The 25,488-nt window shown below is 47.4% G+C and overlaps 3 protein-coding genes across 6 annotated transcripts in view; 2 read left to right on the top strand and 1 right to left on the bottom strand.

Moving 5' to 3' along the window:
* Positions 1 to 280: 280 nt before the first annotated feature.
* On the bottom strand, positions 281 to 21,308 carry ANKRD45 (ankyrin repeat domain 45). Of its 4 annotated transcripts, XM_077824151.1 has the most exons (6): positions 18,655 to 18,729; positions 12,826 to 13,125; positions 11,880 to 12,047; positions 5,672 to 5,766; positions 4,123 to 4,261; positions 281 to 2,729 (listed from the first exon to the last, which is right to left on the bottom strand). In XM_077824151.1, the coding sequence occupies exons 1-6, from the start codon at positions 18,668 to 18,670 to the stop codon at positions 2,677 to 2,679; spliced, it is 771 nt and encodes a 256-aa protein (XP_077680277.1). In that variant the 5' UTR covers positions 18,671 to 18,729; the 3' UTR covers positions 281 to 2,676. The 4 variants fall into 4 exon arrangements, with proteins under 4 accessions (XP_077680277.1, XP_077680276.1, XP_077680274.1 ...); XM_077824150.1 differs by lacking the exons at positions 281 to 2,729; positions 18,655 to 18,729 and adding an exon at positions 21,221 to 21,308 and having other exon boundaries at positions 4,028 to 4,261; XM_077824148.1 differs by lacking the exon at positions 281 to 2,729 and having other exon boundaries at positions 4,028 to 4,261.
* TEX50 (testis expressed 50) lies at positions 6,961 to 10,863 on the top strand. The gene is made up of 3 exons (XM_077824153.1): positions 6,961 to 7,284; positions 8,446 to 8,448; positions 10,594 to 10,863. Exons 1-3 carry the CDS (start codon positions 6,961 to 6,963, stop codon positions 10,861 to 10,863), a joined length of 597 nt encoding a protein of 198 aa, XP_077680279.1.
* A 3,541-nt stretch (positions 21,309 to 24,849) lies between the features above and the next one.
* Positions 24,850 to 25,488, top strand: part of KLHL20 (kelch like family member 20) — a 37,887-nt gene continuing 37,248 nt past the window's right edge. The window contains exon 1 of the mRNA XM_077824573.1: positions 24,850 to 24,976. The gene's annotated coding sequence lies outside the window, so the exon portion shown is untranslated. The remainder of the gene's footprint in view (positions 24,977 to 25,488) is intronic.

Genomic DNA, 25,488 nt, shown 5'->3' on the forward strand with positions numbered 1-25,488 from the left:
CCATGCTGCCTCCTAGTGGTTGCCTAGGCCAGGTCTCTGAGCTTCCAGAGGCTTTCCTGACCTCCTAAAAACAGCTAAGAATGCTATGGCAGCCCGCAGCACTGCTCCATCTCTGTCTTTACTGAGTGTTTCTTTGTTTTAAAGTTACTCATGATCAAAAACGGGAGAGGTACAAATACACAGGAGGGAGAGTCAAATGCAGCAAGGCAAGAGTGAATGTTTGCACACTCATTTGCACTTCCTGTGGAAAAGGGTAAATTTACCAGTTACAAGAGGGGAAAAACCCAGCAAGAGGCTCAGGTGAGAAATGGACCTTAGTGAAACGAGAGGTGCTGAGAAAAAAGGAGGTCATGCTATTTACATTGTGCCCAACATAAGCCATGTATGCACCATGAGTGAAGACTGCAGATGGGAAGAAAGTGGAGGAAGGACCCTTATGCAGGTTGCAACAGCTTTCCCATCTGCTGTGAAAGGGCTGTGTGCTGGTTTGACAATAAACAAGACTTAACATAGGGACGGGCCAAAAGCACTGTGGTCAGTTGGAACTCAAAGGTGCTCTGCAAATCAATTGGCTATTTTTACAGACCCTTTTCTGACCATAACTGCACTTTAACCGAGAGCAGAACAGGTTTTATTACCTCCAAGTGAGTTCAGCTTGTTAACTGGCAGCTACAAAGAGATCTAGCAGCTGTAGCTGCTGGAATAGTTTCTGAGGAGTCACACAGCTCCAGGATGGGACGCTCGGAGCAGACTCAGAGCCACGTATACAGGTGCATCTAAGGTAGTCATTCACAGGGCCCCCTTCAGCAAGTCCTTTACACTGACACTTGAGGGTCACGTCCTCTTGCTTAGCAATGTGTCAGCTCTTTGTGACATTCTCCTCCCCTCATGCAGAGAGCCAGCGCAAGGCCTATGCTCCACTTAAACCTTCTAAGTCAGGTTTAAGTGAGGCATGAGCTTTGCAGTGGCTATCCACATAGGCTGAACTGCACCTGGAGTGAACGGACAGGTACACTTTTTAAAGAGGGCATTTTATAAGGTGCCTGTGGCAACAGAGGGGCCAAACATAGCTGTTCCCTGACTTTCCCACCAGCTTGCCTTAGGAACCCAGGCAGAGCTCAAATGAAGGGTGCATGCACAGGACAGCTAAGTAATCAAAAGCAGCGGCTCCTACCGCAGTGGATTTGACTCATTTTACAGCATGTTTGGTGCAAGCTGGCTTTCTGCCCGCTGCCATAACAGTGAGTCATGCTGGATGGCCGAGGAGCTTTTATGCTATTTGATTAATTTTTTGCATCATCAAGGAGATTGTCTGAGCAGCCATGTGCTGGCTCCACTAGCCAGCTGAACGGATGGAATTCATTCTGAGGGATCCTGGCTGAAAGCCTCTTGTGAGCACCGTGCTTGTGGAAAGCATGTAGCACTACAGAATGGGAGGCAAATCACCGAGGCTCTGGCACCCAGGCGATTCCAGCCAGGAAAAGGTGCCCCAGCATAACCCTTGGGGACCACCCACGTTAGGTCCAGAACACAATGAGCACATGTAGGCCGAGCCCTCATCCCCGTCACAGAACGGCCTTGACCTGAACGAGAACGAGACTGAGGTTTAAACCAGCATGGAAAAAAAAAACCCAGAAGCTCTGCAAAGGACAGCCAGGGTAGCCAGAGCACAGCCTCCAGCACATGCTCGGCTGCAAGATTTTAAACTACACCCGTTGATTCGAGGGAGGGACAAGTGAGAGACTTTGCTATTTTTAGATTGCAAACTCTCCAGGACAGGGCCTTTGCCGTCTATGTTTGCAAAGCACCTCACATGACTAGGGCCCTATAGTAATAACTGAAGTGGGAGAGGGAGCCTGACAGTCCAGCTGTGCTTTGTCCTTCCTGTGTCAGGAGGCATGATCGTCAGAAGGTTTTCTGCCATCTGGGACAACAGCTACACCTGGGAAAGCATCAAAGAGGAACTGCAAGGTCAGGCTGATTTTTTTAAAGTGGAAAGTTCAGGGTGAGCAGGCACTGGGGATCTCAGGCAGGTCTGCAATTAGTAGACTTGTGGTGGAAAAAAAACACTATAATGAAAACCCTGCCCCTGAGAAGGGCTGCCCCTATTGGAGTCACTGGGAGTTGCAGGTGCTCAGCACGTCAAGATCAGCCTCTAAATTACTGAGGTGCTGAAACAACTAGCCTCTGGATCAGAAAGGGCCAGCTATGACACCTAGCTACAGGACATCTAACCCCAAAGACAGTGTCTAATCTCATCACGAGTGGGTCATCCCTGCCTCTGACAGAGTCCTGAGGAGTCTGTCCCTTTCTTATGCTTTGGCAACACTTGTAAAGCTTGTCATGCCAATAAAGTCTTGTTGAATTCAATTTAAAGTGCCACAGACTCCGGTAATGTAGGGTAGCCAGCACCTCATCTGACCTTCCACGAACCGCAAAACAACCTTGCTATCTTGGCATTTAGAAACTAATCACAGATGGGTCCATGCTGCTGCGTCTGCATGTGGATCCAGCCTCTCCCATAATCCTTCTGCCACCGCACACCCTCAGGTAATCTTGTCCTGGAAATACCAAAGTTTGGCTCTCGGGCTGTATGTTCAGATTAATGACTATATATGTGTGAGGCTTAAAAAAATATAAGACCCCGAGACAGGCAGGAGCTGTGGAAATGAAGCTTCAGATTTTGCTGCAGTTCAGCGCCGACCTGGTGCTCTTCGCTGTCAGAGGACCTGCAAGACAGCAGATTTCCAAGTGATGCTTCATTGCGTTCTAATACTGCCTCTTCTAGTGCAGTTACAGACTAATGGATACAGCAAATACAATGCATTGCAGCTGAGAGAGCTGAGGAAACTGTCAACATCATCACCAGACCTAGAGACAGGGCTATGTGCTCTTGTCCCTTTTGACAGCAAAGCTGAATGACCGTTCCCTTGCCGTGTGTCCCTTCCTCATCAGAGCTATTGAATCTCAGTGCTTTTAGTCCCTGGGAGGGGTTTTAGTCTGAAGTCTCTGACATGCTCTCCGTCTTAACTCCAACTAACAAAGTCTTTGTCTGGGAATTTCCTTTGGTGACTAAGGGGAGGTCCAGCACAGCTGGCACATGCAGAGCGACTGCCTTACAGCTTGCAGGGTCTCTTCCCCATCACTTGCTTCCCTGCCCCTTCAGCTTTACAGTCCTCTCTGGCTTCATTCTCATGACAGCAGATGGCTGGGAAAAGACTAGCCAGGAAGCGGGGACTGAGTGGGAAGATTAGGGCAGTCCAGGGATTCAGATATTGAGGAAAGCAGAGCCTGTGGCCTGGGCTGGAGAGCAGGGGTTTGGATAGAGGAGAGAAGCGGGGAGTGGGAGCACTTAGGGAGGGCTCTGGTCGGAGGCAGTGATGAGTTTGGAGGTGCTGGCCCTAGGGTTTTATGTGGCTCCAAGATCAGGATTTGGGTGGCAGGGGTCAAAAGGCTGGGTGACTGTGGGATGCTGGCGGGGAGTGGGAGGGCGTCTGAGCCAGGGATAATCAGGGATGGGATACATTTGAGCAAGGAAATCCAGGATTTCCCGGCAGTGGGAGGAAAAGAGCCCCCTGCATCCTTAGGAGGTTCTTTGGCCTCTGGCGTGTCCTTCTCACATTCCTAACTCAACAGTGAATAACTCTTCAGATCCATTCCTCCCCGTCTCAGGTTTCCATCTCTCCACCCGCATTCCATTATGGCACCTGTCTGCCTGGAGTCTATGCACCTTCTGTACATACAAGGACGGAGGTGTTCATCCCTCCCTCCCCGCCCTCCAGTCAGCAGGGGTGGAGACCAGCACAAAGCTACCCTAAAGGACCAGAGAATGGGGCCCATAATCTTTCCGCCACCGCACTCCCTAAGGTAGTCTTGTCCTAGAAATATCATATACTATGTTGTGTAGGGCAACACATGTATACCATTTTAATTGATATGGTCACTCAAGAGCCCACCCTGTATTCAGTGGCTATGACTATTTGAATTTCTTTTTCAGTAATTTACTAATGTCCATTAATTATTATTATTATGTATTTATCATTATTACATATAGATATTGAAAATCATATAACAGATTCATCCTGCCCGTAAGGCTATGGGCTCTGTAGCCCCAATACTCACGGGGCGTGGCCAGCTTTGTGAAGATGGGAAGCATGATATCTTCCAGCTGCTGCTTCTGATCCAGAAAGTCTTGTCTGGTGGGCTCCTTGGTGTTCTCAAGCCAGTCAGATTTTACACGACAGGTGCTGAGAGACATGTTCTGTAGAAGAGACAAGGGACATTAACCTTTAGAAGGTGAGCTCCGGAAATCAATTACAGTATATACTTGTTCATTAGCCAGTTCGTTTATAAGCCGACCCCCAAGATGGATAGGTAAAAATAGTAAAATCTGTATTACTCTTTCATAAGCCAACCCTATATTTCAGGGTTTGGCTCCTGGCCCATCAGGGTAAGCCACTGGTGGATCGGGACATTTTGTTTACCTGGAGTGTTCACAGGTATGGAGCCGCTCAGCTCCCTGTGGCCGTGGTTCACCGTTCCCAGCCAATGGCGGTGAACTGCGGCCACAGGGAACTGAGGGTCTCCATGCCTGCAGCCATTCCAGGTAATCAAAACTACAATGTATTAGATATTCAATTCAATGATTTCATAGAGTTTAAAATCATCAAATTTTGGTGTAGACCTGTTTATAAGCCGACCCCAGCTTTTTGATGCGTCACTTTTCTTTACCAAAAATATTCGGCTTATGAACGAATATATATGGTACTTCATTTTAGATGATGTTACGAGTGGCCCCTCTCAACCAATCAGAAGGCCAGGTAGCAATTCAGGGTCAAACTGCCTGTGCGATTTCTTACATGCCTGCCTCTGCCAGCCACAAAAGTGAGGATGCAACATTGGCCTTGAACTAAATCTGGTCTCTCCTGTTAGGAGTTACAAATAAGGCACATTGATTAAGTTTGTATCAGTTAATTGAAGAGAGAGGTATGGTGTAGTGATCAGATCACAGGACTGGGAGCCAGGAGCTCTCAAGATATCATCCAGAACCGGACGGTCACTCTTGCTGTGCCTCTGGGCTCAGGAGAACTGGGCGCAACTCTCTTCAGAGCCCATAAATGCTGTTGGGCTACAGGAGATGCTGCAAAGCAACACGAGGTGCCAAGCGATCCAGCACTAAGAGTGCAGTGAAAGGGCTAGAGCAGGAGGGAGGAGCACAGTCTCCGGTCTCCCTGTGTAACCTTGGAATAACCACTTCACCTCTCCATGGGTTGCTTTCCCCATCTGTAAATGGGGATAACGCTCACCTCGCACAGGACCTATAAGGCTTCATTCATAAGTGCAAAGCATTTGGGCTCAGATCCTCAAAGGGATTTAGGTGTCCAACTCCCATTGAAATCCATGGGAGTTAGACACCCAAATACCTTTGGGATCTGAGCCTTTGTGTTTATCCAGCACCTTCTCCAGCAGGATAACAAAGTACTACCATTCATACGCTGATCTGCTCCCCATTGCAAGCACTGCTGAGTGTAGTCTCCACCCCTTTGGCTGGGGAAGCCTTTCTGCAAAGGGCGGTGTGAGCAGAAAACATATCCCCACATGGAATCAAGAAGGCAGTTCTAAAGTTTACTGCAAATAGGTCGGTTCTCCTGATAAGAGCTCTGCATTGTACCTTGTCTTCCTTGTTCAGCCTTCCCTGCACCTTTTCTGGGTCTGCAATCGTTGCCTGGATGTGGGCGATGAACGTCCGCAGAGCCTGCTTAGCTTCTGCGAAACAGGACACATGTGAGGTTAGTCATGGGGAAGTACTCACAGAACGAGGCAGGGGCTTATAGAGAGACAGACTGCTACTCAAAAGGAACCAGCCTTGTGTCCCATGTTGATCCAGACTGCTTTAAGGCTATTTAGGTACTAATTATTTGCCCTTCCTTGGAAGCCCTTGGGGTTTATAAATATTAACGAATGGAGCCTCACCACACTCCCGGGAGGTAGATAAGTCTATTGTCCCATTTTACAGATTGGGAAACAAGGCACAACAGGACAGATCCTCAGCTGGCGTAAATCACTGCCTTCAATGCCAATTTATGCCAGCTAAGGATCTAGAAATGATGGGCCTGCTCCTGTGAGGTGGTGGGTGCCCCTAGCTCCCCTGGACTTCAGGGGAAGTCCCAAGAGCTCAGCCTCCCACAGGGTCACACCTACATTCAGGGTGTAAACCTGAAGGGTCAGTCACTGGCAAACCTGCGCATCTTCGAAAGAGCACAACACCGAGCACTGCCCTGACCAAGTCGTTGGGGGGCCAGACGGTGAACCCCTGACTCATAACAGAGCAGTTACTCACACAAGGAGCTGTGACTCCAACAAGACTCGTTGTGTGCACATGGGTTCTCAGGTTACCTAGTTCCATGGTTATAACTGGCTGGACTAGCACGGCATCCTTGGCAAGTCAAACATCTATATTAATAATAGTTTGCACTTCATAGCTCCTTTCATCTGGGGATTTCAAAGCACTGTACAAAACGGGTCAATATTATCTCCATTTTACAAACGGGGAACTGAGTCACAGAGTGGCTAAATCAGTTGCAGAGCTGGGATTAGAAGTCAGTCTTTCTAACTCCCCCTTCCCCACTCTCGCTGCTAGACCATGTTAGGCTGCTTATATCTTTAACTCCGTACGGTGCCCCCTGAGAAAAGCTTTGAGATCTTTATGACATCACAATACCTTTCTTGAAAGCAAACGCCACTGGCTGATGATATCACCAGCCGACAACTTCTCTGGCACTCAGGACTGGAGCTTGGTCCCAAGCCACGAAACGCCAGGGTTGAGGGTTTCATTTGCTTAAAATCCATCCAAGGCACTACAGTATGAACTTTAAAGACTATTTGCTGCTGGATCTCTGGCTGCAGTTGGTACATGCTGACAATCAAGTCACTGGAGACCTTTCCTCTTAAAAAAAGACCATGTTTGTCCGAGGCGCCTCCCTAGTCTTTCCTGTCTGGATTGTCGTCTTGTTCCAAGACAGCCTCTGCCTTTGTGATCGCCCAAGCTGGGTCAGAGTTGGATGGGAAATTCTTCCAGAGGATCTGGAGCAACTGCAGCTTGGAACTCCGCTTCAATCTAACTGCCTGCCCTACCCTCTGGACCAACTATCTCACTGCTTTACTCACCTGGAAATAGCCAAAGGATGCTTGGAGGTTCTGTGTGCCAGCTGCAAAGTTATACTTTTCCTCCTAGGGGGCTTATGTGTACGCTGTCTTTGGAGCAAATTGAGAAGACCGCAGAAGGTGAGTGATGTAAATGAGCAAGGTAGGAATGATGCTGGTTAGATTAGAGCCTGGGACTGGAAATTGACTAACTCTGCTACTGACTCACTGGGTGGCCTTGAGCAAGTCACTTAAGCCTAACTTTTCAAATGTGTCTGCTAATTTTGGGTGCCTCCATTTTGAGGCGCCATTGAAGACACCAAGGCCAAGAGGTTCAGAAATAGGAGCCTAAAGCTAAGTCCATGTTTGGACACTCTGAAAGTGGCCTGATTGTCAAAAATACCAAGCACTCAAGATCTCCCATTGATGGTACCCATCTCTCCAGGGGCTCTGCTGTGTACTTGGCACTTTGGGAAGTCAGACCACTTATTTAGGTGCTGAAATATCCTGTGTTGGCCAGAGGGCCAGGGACGGTTGTCAGCTGTCGAGTTTGGTGCCATGATACAACTAGAGGCTATGAACAGCTAGAGTCAAAGCACTTAAATGTGGGAAATAGCAACCAGCCTAGCACTTTGGCTTGGATCATCCCTGAGCCTGGTGTCCCATTTCCTGGGGGAGGTGAGAGTCCTCTGGATATGGCCAGAGGTCTAGGGAAAGCCCACCCTTATGCTATCACTATTATTTGTATTAGAGTAGCACTTATGGACCCCAGTAAGGGATCAGGGTCCCATGGTGCTAGGTGCTGTACAGACAGTAGTAAAACAAAAATAGTTTAATGTGGATAAATGTAAAGTAATGCACACTGGAAAAAATAACCCCAACTTTACATACAATATGATGGCAGCTAATTTACCTATAACTAATCAGGAGAAAGATCTTGGAGTCATCATGAATAGTTCTCTGAAGACGTCCATGCAGTGTGCAGCGGCAGTCAAAAAAGCAAACAAGATGTTAGGAATCATTAAAAAAGGGATAGAGAATAAGATGGAGAATATCTTATTGCCCTTATATAAATCCATGGTATGCCCACATCTTGAATACTGCATACAGATGTGGTCCCCTCATCTCAAAAAAGATATACTGGCATTAGAAAAGGTTCAGAAAAAGGGAACTAAAATCATTAGGGGTTTGGAATGGGCCCCATATGAGAAGAGATTAAAGAGGCTAGGACTTTTCAGCTTGGAAAAGAGGAGACTAAGGGTGGATATGATAGAGGTATACAAAATCATGAGTGGTGTGGAGAAAGTGAATAAGGAAAAGTTATTTACTTGTTCCCATAATATAAGAACTAGGGGCCACCAAATGAAATTCATGGGCAGTAGGTTTAAAACAAATAAAAGGAAGTTCTCCTTCGCACAGCGCACAGTCAATCTGTGGAACTCCTTGCCTGAGGAGGTTGTGAAGGCAAGGACTATAACAGGGTTTAAAAGAGAGGTGGATAAATTCATGGAGGTTAAGTCCATTAATGGCTATTAGCCAGGATGGGTAAGGAATGGTGTTGCTAGCCTCTGTTTGTCAGAGGGTGAGATGGATGGCAGGAGAGAGATCACTTGATCATTACCTGTTAGGTTCACTCCCTCTGGGGCACCTGGCATTGACCACTGTCAGTAGACAGGATACTGGGCTGGATGGACCTTTGGTCTGACCAAGTATGGCTGTTCTTATGTTCTTACTTCCCTGCCCCAGAGAGTTTACCGTGTTGGTTAGTGAAGAGGTTCTCAACCTTTCTCTTTCTGAGGCCTCCCAAAATGCTATAAAAATTCCACAGCCCACCTGTGCCACAACAACTGTTTTTCTGCATATAAAAGCCAAGGCCAGCGTTAAGGGGTAACAAGAAGGACAACTGCCCAGGGCCCTACGCCACAGGGGGCACCATGAAGCTAAGTTGCTCAGGCTTTGGCTTCAGCCCCGGGTGGTAGGGCTCAGGGCCCCAGGCTGCAGTCCTGCATGGTGGGGGTTTGGCTTTCTGCCCCCCACATCTTGAAACCTGCCCATGGTCCCCAGGGGACCCCTGGTTGAGAACCACTGGATTAGGGTTACTGAATGGTGCTCTCTGAATCCGAAGAGGTAAGGAAAGGAACAGAGAAGAGATGATACGGGTAACACTCCAAATGGTTGGTGATCACCAAACAGTCAATGCCTGGGGCCTTGCTGCTGCAAACACTTAATTAATCCAAGTACAAGGATTTCCTCCGGTTTGCCCGCATGGCAGGGCTGCCGCCTGTACTCAGATCACGCAGTGCCCTCAGTGAGGCAACATACTTGCACATGGGCTTTCAGTTGGAGTCAGATCTTGGGGCAGGTCCTCCAAGTATTTTGGCTCCCAACTTCCACTGAAATCAATAGAAATTAGGAGCCTAGATACCTTTGAGGACCTGGACCCTGGTGCTTTTGGGGCAGAGCGCTGTATGTCATTGGGACTATTCACAAAGCAAGGTACAGCTCAGTGTAAGTGCATCAGGAAGTGGCCTTTACAGCTCACCTGCTCAAACCGATGAAGAGTTTTGCCATTGACTTCAGCAGGCCCAGGATTAGACCCTTCGTCAGCAGTCTCTAGAAGACGCTTAAGAAACTTGACTTGTTGATCATTTAAAATGCTCTGGCTCCCTCTTCAGCACCGTTCCAAGAGGCTTGAAACCTCTCCATGAACCATCAAAGAGGAAAGGGCTGATTTTAAAGGGACAGGTCAACTGGGCCTCATCATTTTAAACTGAATTGCTATTCTGAAGACTGAATCTAATGGCAAAGGACTCCGTAGCATGGGTTCACTCAAGAATTTCTCTCATGCACCATGAACATAACATAGGAACAGCCAGACTGGCTCAAACTTCCTGTCTCTGGCAAAACCAGACACTTGCGAGGAAGGTGCAAGAAACCTCCTGTAGGCAGATGTGGGGGTGATCTGCCCCCAGGAAGGTCTCATCCTAGACCCCTAAGAGTTAGAGATTGATTTAAGCCCTAGAATGGGCAATGGAGACATTTGAAAGTACTGTAACAGCTAGGGTAGAACCCAGTGGGAGCCTTAGCAGGTGGATGGGAGGATAAGTCTGAAGTTTTCTTATAACGACTTGCAGAGAGTAAATCTCTGGAGAACAACAGACTGGATCAGATCCCCAGGCTGCTGTAAACCAGCATACCTCCATTGAAGTCCATGGATCAGATCCCCTGCTCGGGTAACGAAGAATAGTTCTGCTCAATTCTATGGGCCAGATCCCCAGGCTGGTGTAAATCAGCGTCACTCCACTGACGTCGGTGGAGGTGACTTACACCAGCTGAAGATCTAGCCTGCGGTCTCTTGAATTAGTAAGTGAGAAATAAAGCCAGGCTGATGGCTTTTGGCTCTCGATGAAAAGAATTACTGTCACAATGTCATCTGCTCTGTCTTTCCAGGTGTCCGTGGAGACCTCTTCCGTTTCTGTCACAACAGAATTTCATGCTGAGTGCACCTGCAACGTCGACAAAATGCTCTGCAGGCTGGTGGCAAACACGTCTATCATGATGAAATACCTGAAGTACGTATGCCACCATCATAGGAAAGAAGCCAGGCACCGGAAATTAAGTAAGAAGAGGAAGGAAGAAGAAATTAAGGATGAAGAGATCTTCCCTATTTGTCCGTACAGCCACAGCTCCAGCATGGATACTGTGATGCAGGAAGTATAAGCGAAAGGACTCCTCCTCAGACAACAATCATATTTTCGTGCTCTAATAATTGTTTATACATATTCTTTGCTAAGATATTGCAAAGGCAGGAGAGTGGGGAGGTCAAGGACTGAAGTCGATGGCTGTTTGTTTGAATGTTTATCTAATGATGACAGTTTGAGAGTTGAACACTGTCGATATTCCCATGGACAAGGTGGGGAAGCAGGAGGGGAGAAAGAGGGACTATTAAAAAAAGTCTTTCAGAAGCATGGTGACAGCGGTTTGAATTTGGAACGTCAGTAAAATAACATTGTACTGGGCAGAAAGAAGCCCCAGTTCTCTCCTGTGATCCAGCTGCTTTGAGCCACTCCCTCAATGCAAGGCAGCTGGAAAGCTGCCTTATTCCAGCTAGTTGGGGACTCCTCTAGCCAAAGGTGAATCCCCATATGGCATGGAACCAGAATAAGCACTGTACACCATCTCCTCCAGCACAGTGGGCAAGGCCAAGGAATAGGGGGCATAACTGGAGAGCCACTGTGTCCAGCTACCCCTGGCTGCTAGAATGGCCCCTTAGAACTGCAGCTGCTGGGTCACACCAGGGGCCAAACTGCTCCCTGACCACTCTGCATGTCAGGGAGCTGCATGGACAGGGTAAACCAGCTTTGTCCCTTTTCCTCTGGTCCTGCACTGAGCATCACTTGGCAGGACCAGAGAACCTCAGCCTGATGCTTTATGTTTCTGCTATCCAGGACTTTCTTTAGAGCATGGGCAGCTACCAAGGGTCCACCCACAGAGTTACTGGTGCAGATCTCACCTTAGGAGCTGCATTTGTTGTTGGATCAATCACCTTACAGGTCAGGCCTAGAGTAGTATTTAAAATTCACTTGACCTACAGACATGGGGGTCAAATCTTCAGCTGGTATAAATCAGCATAGCTTCATTCACTCCAGTGGAGCTCTGATGGACTTTCACCAGCTGAGGCTCTAACCCATGGTGATCACAACCTCCCCTGTGTAGTTGGGCGTTACCAGTCTCACCTGCCCAGTCCAGGAATTCGACGCAGTCTGTCTGTCCATAACGGTCGGCTATATCTCGGGCCTTTTCACCCCGGAAGGTCATCGCTAGAATATCAGCTTCCAGTTCTACCAGAGTTTTCAAAGTCTCAAGCTGGCCCCAGGCCGCAGCACAGTGGAGGAGTGTGTAACCTGTGGCATGATAGAGAAGTCATCAGAACCAAAGGGAGAGGTATCTTGCTGGGGGTCAAATGCCAGCTAATAATACTTTGCATTTTCAGAGCAACTTTCTTCCCAAAGTGCTAAGTACACGTGAAACCCCCCTGTAATGCAGCTGCCACTGGAGGGGAGGTCAGGAACTAACCAGTGCTGCACAGCAGAGTCGGGGGCGGGGGGGGGGGGAGAAAACTGTGGCCAAGGGCAATCCTCAGACAAAATGTACAGGGAAGGAGCCAGCCATGGAGGGGAGGGGAAAGGCATGTGAAGTCTGGAATCAGTGGTACGACAGAGGAAAGGGAAGTTTTGCGGCAAGAGGGTTAGAGAATTTAGGTTGCAGGAAGTGAGAGATGACCAAGCAGCTGGGACAACAGAACAGGAAGATCAATTTCTAACAGTGGAGAGTTACAGGAAGGAAACAGAGGAGAGGTCAGGATAGGGGGGGTGAGTGAACTTGGAGAGGAGGTGAGTATAAAGCCACGTGGGGATCTCGGGTCAGATCCAAAGCCTAGTGAAGTCAATGGAAAGGATACCATTACCTCAGTGGTGCTTGGATCAAGCTTCACAGAGGCAGAGTGGAGGGTGGAAGGAGTAAGTGAATGTGAATTCAGAGAAGTCAGGCTAAGCTTGAAGGAGCAGAAGGGCTGATCCTGCACCAATGAAGTCAATGCATTGGCTTGGATGGGAACTGGGTCAGGGCCGGAGTGAGCAGGTATGGGGCCTAATCCGTTGCCCGCTGCTGTCAGCAGCATACCTCTGGCTGTTTTATCCTTCATGACCACTCCGTATTTTGCCAGTGCTCTGATGACTGCACTCTGTCCAGCCATGCTGGTTGCATACAGTAGGTCTCTCCCTATGATGTCCTTTTCCATGAGAAGTTGCATGGCCTTTTCACCATCAGGGTCTTCTGGGTCAGCAAAAATCTGCTGCACACCCTCCACATCTCCAGTGAGAGCAGGCCTCAAGAGAGGGTTAGAATACTCTGGCTCCTTAGGCTCCCCTGTATCTGCTGGCTGTGTTGCTTCTCCTAGCTCCATTGTCTCTAGAGCAGTGTCTGCCAAAAAAGGAGAAACAGTATGGAATCCTTTCATAGATTCATAGATTCATAGATATTTAGGTCAGAAGGGACCATTATGATCATCTAGTCTGACCTCCTGCACAACGCAGGCCACAGAATTTCACCCACCACTCCTACAAAAAAACCCTCACACCTATATCTGTGTTATTGAAGTCCTCAAATTGTAGTTTAAAGACCTCAAGGAGCAGAGAATCCTCCAGCAAGTGACCCGTGCCCCATGCTACAGAGGAAGGCGAAAAACCTCCAGGGCCTCTTCCAATCTGCCCTGGAGGAAAATTCCTTCCCGACCCCAAATATGGCGATCAGCTAAACCCTGAGCATATGGGCAAGATTCATCAGCCAGATACTACAGAAAATTCTTTCCCAGGTAACTTGGATCTTACCCCATCTAAAACCCATCACAGGCCATTGGGCCTATTTACCATGAATATTTAATTACCAAAACCATGTTATCCCATCATACCATCTCCTCCATAAACTTATCGAGTTTAATCTTAAAGCAAGATAGATCTTTTGCCCCCACTACTTCCCTCGGAAGGCTATTCCAAAACTTCACTCCTCTGATGGTTAGAAACCTTCGTCTAATTTCTAATCTAAATTTCCTAGTGGCCAGTTTATATCCATTTGTTCTTGTGTCCACATTGGTACTGAGTTTAAATAATTCCTCTCCCTCTCTGGTATTTATCCCTCTGATATATTTATAGAGAGCAATCATATCTCCCCTCAGCCTTCTTTTAGTTAGGCTAAACAAGCCAAGCTCCCTGAGTCTCCTTTCATAAGACAAGTTTTCCATTCCTCGGATCATCCTAGTAGCCCTTCTCTGTACCTGTTCCAGTTTGAATTCATCCTTCTTAAACATGGGAGACCAGAACTGCACACAGTACTCCAGGTGAGGTCTCACCAGTGCCTTATATAACGGTACTAAAACCTCCTTATCCCTACTGGAAATACCTCTCCTGATGCATCCCAAGACGACGTTAGCTTTTTTCACAGCCATATCACATTGGCAGCTCATAGTCATCCTATGATCAACCAATACTCCAAGGTCCTTTTCCTCCTCCGTTACTTCTAGTTGATGCGTCCCTAGCTTATAACTAAAATTCTTGTTATTAATCCCTAAATGCATGACCTTACACTTCTCACTATTAAATTTCATCCTATTCCTTTAAAGCAGCTGATTGGTTTTGTGGTTTGCCCATATATCACCAGGATTGTAACCTGGGTCTTTTCCAAAATAGAATGGGGCACATCCAATATTCACCAATGACCCTCCCTGATATGAACGTATTATTTTTATTTACAGTGTGGCCAGCTTTCATTATTTTATCATTGGTCTTGTGATTTTTCTTAAAGCCCCAGCTGTTGGAACCATGATATTACATGAGAATCTCAGCTTTCATTTAAAAAACAAAGTACACTTCGTCCCTCATGGCTGCAGAGTACAGCTGGAAAATGTCAACCCTAATGTCTTAAACCCCAGAGGGGCAAATACCAAGAACCTAACGTTTACTTTTTTTTTTTTTTTTAAATCTCATGATTTTAAAGCCAGTTTTGTGATGTGTGTGTGTCAGGCTCATGAGTTTTGAACTTTGGGGTTGGCGATGCAGTGTTACCAATGCACATACCAGTTTTGCAGAATGTAGTGTTTAAAAGAGCTTGCCACCTAACTCAGGCAGAGTAGATCAAGTTAACTAGCAACCAATTAAGTGCAGATCATTGTGATAAATTAAGACAGATTTCCATGAGTTTATACATCAGGCAGAGCTTGGTATGAGCAAGACAATGAACTTTCTTTGAACTTAGTAGCCCTTACATAAAGTATTCAAATGTAATTTTTTCTGCCCAGTGTCAATTTATTTCCATTACTGTATATTCATCCCATTACTGGCTCCCCCTGCTGGTTAAAATGAAACATAGCAATTCATGGTTTTACCTTTTACTAACTGGGCTGCTGGAGAAGGATAATTATTTTGGTATTCAGAGTAGCAGCCGTGTTAGTCTCTATCCGCAAAAAGAAAAGGAGTACTTGTGGCACTTTAGAGACTAACAAATTTATTTGAGCATAAGCTTTCGTGAGCTACAGCTCACTTCATCGGATGCATACCTGCATGCACCCAGTGAAGTGAGCTGTAGCTCACAAAAGCTTATGCTCAAATAAATTTGTTAGTCTCTAAGATGCCACAAGTACTCCATTTCATATTTTGGTATTGAAAATCATGGGCTCCTATTCTCTTGCAGCTGCTGGGGAGTCTGCACAGACTAATTATTAGAATGGACCAGTGAAAGTTGGGATTGCTGGGTTCTAGACCTTGCTTTGTCACTTATTAGCAATGGGCTTGCTCCATCACCCACTGAAACCAGTGGAAAAACTCCCATTGATTTCAGTAGACGTTGTATGAGGCCCTGTGTGACCTCAGAAAAAGTCACATAACTTCTCCATGTGTTGGTTTCACCACTGGTAAATTGGGGATAATAATGTAAACTTGCAAGGTTGTTGTGAGGCAATTAATTACAGCCCTAGGAAGCTAGCAACAGTGATATTGATTGGGGGACAGGGACATACTTTTTAATCCCATGAAACTGGGCACACACTGTTTTTTGTATATATATGGACTGTCAATTAATTGCAGTTAACACAAGCGATTAACACAAAAATTAACTAAATTAAAAAATAGTTATGATTAATCACAGTTTTAATCACACTGTTAATAATGAAATACCTATTTAAATGCATTATAAATATTTTGGATGTTTGTCTACATTTTCAAATATTTTGATTTCAATTACAACACGAAATACAAAATATACAGTGCTCACTTTATATTATTTTTTATTACAAGTATTTGCACAGTAAAATAAAAAGGATCCAAAGCAGTGCAGACCAATGCACCTTCATTTGCATCATCTGAGTCAGATGCCACCAACAGAAATTAACACATTTTTTTTAATCATCAGCATGAAAGCATGTCCTCTGGCACGGAGGTCCAAGCATGAAGGGGCATACACAGGGCTGGTGCAAGGATATTTTGCGCCCTAGGCGAAACTTCCACCTTGCGCGAGCCCCGCCCCCCTTTCCCCTTCCCTCGTACTGCTTCACTACGGTACAAAGTGGCAATGACAATATCAATATGACGAATTTCAACAACCTACACACGCATATTCGCACATAAACATATACACTCAAATACTTAATATACACACACAATTGACACAAAGTATTAGCGAAATGATGCAGCAGCACTTGCCAGAGTCTTAAATCTGAAACAACTCAACAAAAATAGTTAGCCTCAGTTGACAACCTCCGAAAACTAGTAAACTTAGCATTATAAACAGCCTGTCGGAACGGGTAATGGCTGCGCATGACGAGAAAAATTACGTCACACACACACACGTTCTGGGTACCCAGAGGGGGAGGTTTCCATGTTTGGTAACTATAATGCCTCATGGTGCCCGCTTGTCTCTGCATTGACCAGCTGTGGCTCCAGGTGAGCACTTCCCATAGAAATCCTGAGATGGGTAAACTGCCCCAAGAAATTTTAAAATGTCCTGGACCAAATGTAGAATAAGGGGGGCAGGCAGGGGTCTCCGAGGCTGCTTGCTATGGGGAGCTGGGGCACCAGCGGGAAGGCTGCAGGGGGCACACGGGGAGGCAGCGGTAGGTACCCAGGTACCCTCAGGCTTTGGGCAAGGAGTCCCGCTCCATCCCCCTAGTGCCCACCTGCAGCTCCCATCTGGTCTCGCCACGGCCCTGCTCCGCAAAGGGTCCCGCCTTAGGGGGACGAGCCTGGCCCACCTCGCTGCCCCGTGGGGGCTGTGCTCTGCCCCAAAGCAGGCTGGGCCCTGCGCTCCCCACGGGCTGGATTAACTTTTTGTGGGCCCGGCACCAAACATATTTGTGGCCCCCCCGGGGAATGAAGAGGCTAGAGGCAAGAGCACAGCGGGCAGGGTGGATTTGATTTAAATCATGACTTAAATCACTAGTTAGGAAGACTTGATTTAATCTTGGGTTTCTACATAAAAGTGCATTCTTGTTGGTTGTTATAACCTTAATACATATTCTTCACAACACAGAGAGATGTAGGTTTCATTTTTAGAAGGTACACACTATACATTTTTAAACCATGATTTATTTTGAAAACTTTTCAGATGAGTATTACAGCTATATCAATCATTCATTTTCTGATTGGTTATTTCATTTATCAAAGATAATTGAAGCAGATATTTATGAAGTCATTGGGGAGGTGAACTATCTCCAATTCAAGAGGTTAATCATTAATATTTGGAGGATTTTCTTACCAGGCTGTATTAGGAGGAGAACACCACCAGACAGACATTTAAATTGTTTTACTTAACTAAAACAACAAAGTTAAGTATTCTGGATTTTTTTCTTCAACTGCAAACATAATATTTTAACAAAAAAGCATTTGTCCCTCACTTCTCACATTTATCTCCAGACTTCTTCTCCTTGTCCAGATCTATTTTGCCCCCAACAATCTTCTATTCATTGAACTTTTTGAAACTTTTCACTTTTAAAGAGAGGTAAGGGGTTGACCTTGTGTACACAAATTTACAGAGGGACAATAGAGTTGAGGTCTGTTATTTCTCACCCCTATATTTTATTTTATTTATTTATTTATTTAAAAACATTTTTGCTGTTAACAAGCATGTTACCTCTGGAGACGCAAATCCACAGTTTGAGAACTGCAAAACTAAGCATCTCTGATGGTATCCTCTAGACTGAGCACTGACTCCCATGGGGTAGATAGAAAAATTAACCTATATAATCTATACAGGAGCCTTTGGAACCCCATAAGATTGGGTCCCTAATCCATGAACTATTAGAACTCATTTACAAAACTTTTCTTAAACATTACATGAATATATTGTCTCATACTATAGAATTAGAATTTATAATCCCTATTCCATGATATAATGTATCTTAATTAAAACTATTTTAGATAGTTTTTTCCCTCAAAAATCCGATTTAAATTTAAAAAATCCAATTTTTTTATTTTTTTTAAAAAGTCATTGATTTTTATCCACCCTGACAGCTGGGCATAGTCAGGGGGAAGGATTGGTCCCCAGCTGGAGCAAAGCAGGGGTCAGGGGCAAGATGAGCACATTGGGTCACGGGGGGAGGATCAGTCCCTGCTGATGGAGCAAGGCGGGGCTAGGGACAAAATCACAGCGGGGCGGGAGCTAGGGTTGGTCCTTGGAGTAAGGGAGGGGCCGGGAGTAAACTGCAAGCGCAGCAGGACTGGGGAGGGGGTAAACAGGATCCCCCCCCTCACCCCTGCCCACATAGAGCAGGTACCTACCTTCTCCCCGGTTCTAGCCCATTCTCTTCGTCTCTCTCTGCACGGAGCTGAGAGTGGGAGTGCAGGGTCTGGGAGGGAGTTAGGATGCAGGAGCAGGCTGGGGGTTGGGGTGCAAGGTCTGGCCAGGAGCTAGAATGAGGGAGGGGGCTCAGGGTTGGGGCAGGAGGTTTGGGTGTGGAGAGCTTACCTGGGGCAGCTCCCATTCGGTGCAAGGGGTGCAGGTGGATATCTGCAGCGGGGTGTGCAGGAGCTCCTGTTTGGTGCTCAGGATGGGGGTGGGGATGTGCAGGAGTCAGGGCATGAGGTGGGGGGGCTGGATATATGTGGGGGTCCAGGAGTCAGGACTGGGGGCTGGGTGTGTGTGAGGGGGTTCAGGAGTCAGGGCATGGGGTGTGGGGCAGCTGGGTATTTGTGGGGGGTGCAGGAGTCAGGGATGGGGTTCTGGGAGGGTGCAGGAGTCAGGGCAGAGGGCTGGGGGTGTGTGAGTGGGGTGCAGGAGTCAGGGAAGAGGGCTGGGAGGGTGCAAAGGGGATGCAGGAGTCAGGGCTGGGTGTGTGTGAGAGGGGTGCAGGAGTCAGGGCTGGGGTCATGTGTGGGGGTGCAGGGGTCAGGGCTGAGGGCTGGGGAGGTGTGAGGTGGTGCAGGAATCAGGGAAGAGGCCTGGGGGGTGGAGGAGTCAGGGCAGAGGGCTGGGGGTGTGGGCTAGGGTCATGGGGATGCTCCCAGCCCCCTGCCCTGAGCGGCTGATGGCAGGGGGCTGGAGGGGATATGTCCCAATTCCACCCCTTTCCCCAAGGCCCCACTCCTGCCTCTTCTCCGCTTCCTCCCTCTCCCTCTGAAGGGCAACAGCTGATTGGTGGCAGGGAGGAAGAGGAAGTGATCTGTTTTCTCATGTGCGGGAACCCAGCACAGCTGGGGGAAGAGGCAGGGGATGTGGGAGCTTGGCTGCCAGCACAGCCTGCCCTGTTGGAGCAGGACAGAGCCCCAGGAGCCGCAGTACCAAGCTTCTGCCCCCGCAGGGGAGAGCGGAGGATGGAGAAGAGCGGCCGCTGGGGCCCCTTCAGAGTGTGGGCCTGGCACCATAGCTGGCGCCATGATAAATCTGCTACTGCCTGCGGTGCTGCCCTGCCTGCCACAGTGAAAGCTGCGCCCAGGCCAGGCCCCGCCCCGCCAGTCTGTCCCCCGGCTCCGTGCGTTGCGCGGCAGCCAGGCAGCACCCGTGCTCGTCGGAGAGAAGACAAGTTAGAATGTAAAAAAAAATTTGGGGCACCGCTTTTTGGTGACCCCAAATCTTGGCGTCTTAGGCGATCGCCGAGTTCGCCTAATGGTTGCACTGGCCCTGGGCATACAAATGTTTGGCATATCTGGCACGGAAATACCTTGCAATGCTGGCTACAACACTTTCACACTTTCAGGTGACATTGTAAATAAGAAGCAGGCAGCATTATCCCCTGCAAATGTAAACAAACTTGTTTGTCTTACCAATTGGCTGAACAAGAAGTAGGACTGAGTGGACTTGTAGGCGCTAAAGTTTTACATTCTTTTGTTTTTAAGTGCAGTTATGTAAAAAAAAATCTACATTTGTAAGCTGCATTTTCATGATAAAGAGACTGCACTACAATACTTGTATGAAGTGAATTGAAAAATACTTTCTTTTATCTTTTTTATATGGCGAATATTTGTAATAAAATAATATAAAATGAGCACTGTACACTTTGTATTCTAGGTTGTAACTGAAATCAATATTTGAAAATGTAGAAAAACATCCAAAAATATTTATAATATATTTAAATTGGTATTCTATTATTAAGTGTGATTAAAATTGTGATTAATTTCAACTATTTTTCTCATGATTAATTGCAATTATTTTTTAATCGTTTGACAGCTGTAATATCTATCTATCTATATCTATATAGCCATTGTTTATTTTCATTTTGTCACAAAAGCACTTATCCACAGATTTAAAATACACAAACACTTAGAGATTAAGGAACAAAAACACCGGGGACTTTAATATCTATGTACTCCATAAGAGAGGGACTTTCTAGGCACAGTTTGCATATATTTTCCCAGGATCCAGGTCTAACTCAGTTAATTGAGGACAGAGGATTATGTGGCGTCCCAGTGAAGTCAGTGGGACTGCACAAGAGGAAGGGACCACACCTGGAAATTGCATCAGGCCCAACTTAAGTCACGTAAGCTGACAGGAACCATTTTGTTTCTGTTTTCTCATGAGAGGGCAAATACATTCTTACTGTGAGGCTACTTCTCTCTCCAGCCCATGGGAAAATGCCATTTGCACAAACATTTAAGAAGAAAAGCCATGTTAGAGGAGGATATGTCACAGAAGGACCTGATCCTGACTGGTGCTGAGTGTCCCAGACTCACTGATCCCAGTGGAAACTGCAGGTACTATGCTCACACAGTTTTCAGGGTAACTGTGTTGAAAAACATAGGACAAAGGGCCAGCTGCCAAGAGGAAGCCCCCTGTACAGTGGCACTGAAGCTCACAAGATGGGGGCCTGCTACACTGGATTTGTGCATGCAACTTCATTGTTCTCTGCTCAAATGCTTCTCAGTGGCTCCCGACTGGACCCAGGCTGCTGTGGGACAACAAGCACCACACTTGACACGTCCCACAGCTCCCTCGTGCAGATTCTCAGGATCACGCCCTAAATGACCACACTGAACAAGACACAATTAGGGCCCCTCTAGGGCTCACACAAACCTGCGCACGGCGGGAATGTCCTCACCTCCCAAGAAAGCTATTCCCGGCCCTGCCTGGCCCCACCGATGCAGACAGCTTCTGCTGTTGCCACAGCAACAGTTCTCTGTGTGCCACCTTCACTCTCCTCTGGATTCCAGGGAAGGCTGACATCACGGAATGGCTCTGCCCAGCCAGCTGAGGGACCAGGCCTGCTGCCAAGGGTTCCAGGGTGCACAATGCCACTGAGGCTGGAAGTCAGAGGGAAATCACTGGTGAATATGGCTGGAGGAATCATCAAAGCCTTATGATGCCAGCCTGCATCTCCTGACACTAATTTTTAGGGAAGGGATTTAAAAGCCATTTCCAAACCCTTGGTATCATGTCAGTGAGCTTTCTTTAAAATTCCTCTCAGGTCAGTGATGTCTCTGGGAGTCACACAAGATTTTGGACTAGACTGTGCATAGCCACTAAGCAGGGGCCTGACTGCAAGTGAATGGGAGTCTTGCTACTGTGCCTGACCCAAGAACAAGAAAAGGGATATGCAGTGTTGTTGTAGCCGAGTCAGCCCCAAGATATTGGAGAGACAAGGTGGGTGAGGTAATATCTTTTATTGGATCAATTTCTGTTCTCTGGTTGAGAACAGAAGTTGGTCCAATAAAAGATACTACCTCACACACCTTGTCCCAAGAAAAGGAATGGCAGCACACCACATAGCAACCTGCCACCTGATTGGGAATGGACAGTAATGACCAATGGATGCAAGGGATCCAGCCCCAAACACAGTGTGGCCCCATTCGTGGGTGGGTTGTACCTGCCATAATAGATACCTGAGGGGGTCTGTCTTTTTTTTTTTAAACACTTTGACACTATTTGCATAGCTTTTCATGGCAATAAAGTCTCCTTGAATTGAAATGAAGTTGACTTTAGTGGACTTTGGATCAGGACCCAGGTGAGCAAGAGGGTTGTAAGACACATGAAGCTTCTCTCCTTCTGCCCATTCCCACCGTGTCTGGGTGCAATCACAATCCCTACAGCACACAGACTGCTCCCTCCCACTGCCCACTTGATATGCAAGACATGCTAAAAGCAATGAGGAGGAGGAGGAGATGGGAGTAGCGTTGGCTGATCACAAAAAAGGGCACACACCACACCAGTTTCCTCAGGATGGTGCAGCATCTGCACACTGCGGGCTTCCGGAGCAACTTCTGTGGTGGAGCAGAACTCACCCTAGGCAGAGTGATATATAAACTTCACAATCAAACCTCCCCAAGTGAGTGTAACTCATCAAAAAGGAAGGGAGTTGAATCCACTCCATTTATTTAACAAATTAAGGAGATGCTGAGTTTGCGATGCAATTTTAACAAGATAGCACTTTGCATTCTTAGGTTGCCTCATCAAGGGATCACAAAGCACTATGCAATCATTGATTAAACCTCACAACCATCCCACTTTCAAGACAAAATTGCTAGGCTGGGGATGAGTCATAAGATTGTAATGCTACCTTAGCACCTGGAGATTCAAAGGAATAATGTTTCACAGATCCCAAAAGTGAATTCAGGACCCATAGGCAGCTGTAATTGCAGGACGCCTTGTGAAAAGCTATATAATCCTGACAATAATGAGGTGACAGTCTTTCCTGTGAGATAGATGTTATACTATCTCCATTTTACAGGCTGGGGAAACCAAGGCACAAAGCAATTTAATGACTTGCCCACGACCATACAGCAAGTCGGGGCTCTGAACCAGGAACAGAATCCAGGAATCCTGACTCCCAGTTTCCTGCTCTAATCACCAGGAAATACTTCTGTTTATTCACATCAATGCACATTGAATTCCCAGAGCCTAGTGAAACTGATATAATAATTGATAATCAGTCATTGAGCTGATAAGGGCTGAATGATCTGCCCCACATTTGTTTTGAAATGGGTTGTCATGCTTAAGAAGGGGCATAAGTCTTTGTAGAATCAGAGTCCAATTGAAGTACCCTGAGATGAGGCCTTGCAACTGCTCGTCTTTCATTTTTGACCCAACACAAATCTGCTGTTCTCTCACCAGTGTTATTGCTTGGTGTGGAGATGAGAATTGTCTTGAGTCATTCTGAGCATCTTAAGTTATTCTGATAGGCAAAGAATAAAAAACACAACACACTTGTTGCAGAGGTTGCAATTTGTAGGGTACTTTAACATTCTTTGGGAGGAATGGTGCTCCAGAAATGTAAAATATTATTAGTTCAGGTTTACTTAGGCTGCTGGATTGTGCTGGAATGTTGGACTAATCCCCGAGTTCCGTACCTGGCTCTGTCACTAACTCACTGTGTGATCATGGGCCAGTCATGTAAATTGTCCATGCCTCCATTTCCTCATCTGTAGAATAGGGATAATAATCCCTACCTAGCAAACAAGAAGAAATCCCACCTGTCCCCAAAATTTCCAGGGTCATCCCACTTTAAATAAGTGAAAATGTGCCAAGCTCCTTAATTATGGATCCTAATGTATCCTGAACACACCTACAAATTTGGAATGTTTAAAAAAATGTGTGACCCTGCATTTTATTATTCTGAATTCTTGTCATCAGGAGTGCTGAGTCACTAAGCCACATTTGGTGACATTTTTGCACTGTGGTTTGGTGGCACTTACCGTGATATGGCTATGCTTTACCCCAACATGGTGATGGTTCATTGGGATGTTTCTCCACAACAGTTCGTTGTGACTCTTTATCGTGACACAGTGACACCTCACTGTGATGTGGTGCCACTTTGCTATGATGCTTTCCTGTGGCCTGGTGATGCTCTGTTATGGCATTATGACCCTTTGGTGTGACATTTCTCCATGACACACTGCCATGATGGAGGGATGCATTGCTGTGAGGTGAATGCTTCTCCAGGACACTATGATACTTGGTGGTGACCCATTGCCATGACACAGTGACACATGACAGTGACCCATTACCATTCCACGTGGTGGTAACTGTTGCCATGATGCTTTGCCATGACACAGTGACTCTTGACAGTGACCTGTTACCATGACACTTAGTGGTGGACAGTTGCCATGATACAGTGACTCTTGGCATTGATCCGTTACCACACCACTTGGTGGTAGCTGCTGCCATGATGCTTTGCCATGACACAGTGACACTTAGTGGTGACCTGCTACCATGACACTTTGCCGTGACACTTGGTGGTGATCTTTGCCGTGACACAGCGACACTTGACAGTAGGGTTGCCAACATTTCAAAAAAAAAGGGACTGTTTTCTTAGCACTCCTGCCCCACTCCTCCTCCCGACATTATTATCATCATCATCATCATTATTAATCAATCATCATCAGTAATAAGCAGTACTCACCTACATTCGCATGGGGTATTTCTTGCTGCTTTTTGCAGCACTCAAAAACTCCCGATCTTGTTCAGAGATGAAAAAATAAAGGACATCCTTGTAATAAGGGACTGGCGGCCACCTTAGTTGGCGGTGACCCACTGCCAAGGGGCTTTACATGTGGGGACTCAGCCGTGACAACTCAGGGCGATACCAGCGCAGTCTGCTGCCATGACGGTCAGGCGTTCACCTTCAGCCTCGTCCCGCCATTGGGCCCCCTGAGCCCCAATCCCCGGCGGAGGAAAGCGGGAGGGCCGGTTTGAGGCCGGAACAGTGGTGTCTGCGGCTGCGGTTCCGGGGGGAAGGCTGGGGAGAACGGACCGAGTCCTCTTGGCTGAGCCGACGGGCTGAAGGGGCTGGTTACTTGCTGTTCCGGGACCCGCAGCACCAGCCGCAGCCCCAGCGCCGGCAGGCACAGACCCCGCGCCCGTGAGTGACGGGGCGGGGGTCCGGGTCCCTCCTCCGCCGGCTACAGTCTCCCAGGCGGCGGCGGCGGCTCCTTCAGGGGCAGACTCCCCTCCCCTGTTCGAGCGAGGGGTCAGGCCTCCTCAAGGGATGGCGGGGAGCCGGGGGCCCGGGCCGGGGGGCTGGGACTTGGGGGGGCGAGGTGCAGGGGGATGATGGGGGAGGTGCAGGGTCGGGGCTGGGGGGAGTAGTAGCGGGGAGAGTAGGGCGATGATGGGGGAGAGGTTCCAGGGGTGCGGGGCTGGGGGAGGAGCAGGGGACCTGGGGTGCAGGGTCGGGCCTCTGAGAGGAGCTGGGGAGCAGGATCGGGGTTGGGGGGAGGGGAGGGGCTTTCCATTTTCAACTGTAATACCTTAAAATTCCCAATGCATCCGTTTGCCCCACCCCCACCCCCCCGACTAGTTGGGAATAGACAGTGGGTCACGCTGGAGCCTTGTGTGTGTCTCTAGGGTACTGATGGTGTCTGAGTGCCCCTC

The sequence above is a fragment of the Eretmochelys imbricata genome, chromosome 8 (assembly GCF_965152235.1).
Source record: "Eretmochelys imbricata isolate rEreImb1 chromosome 8, rEreImb1.hap1, whole genome shotgun sequence".
Classification (NCBI taxonomy): domain Eukaryota; kingdom Metazoa; phylum Chordata; order Testudines; family Cheloniidae; genus Eretmochelys; species Eretmochelys imbricata.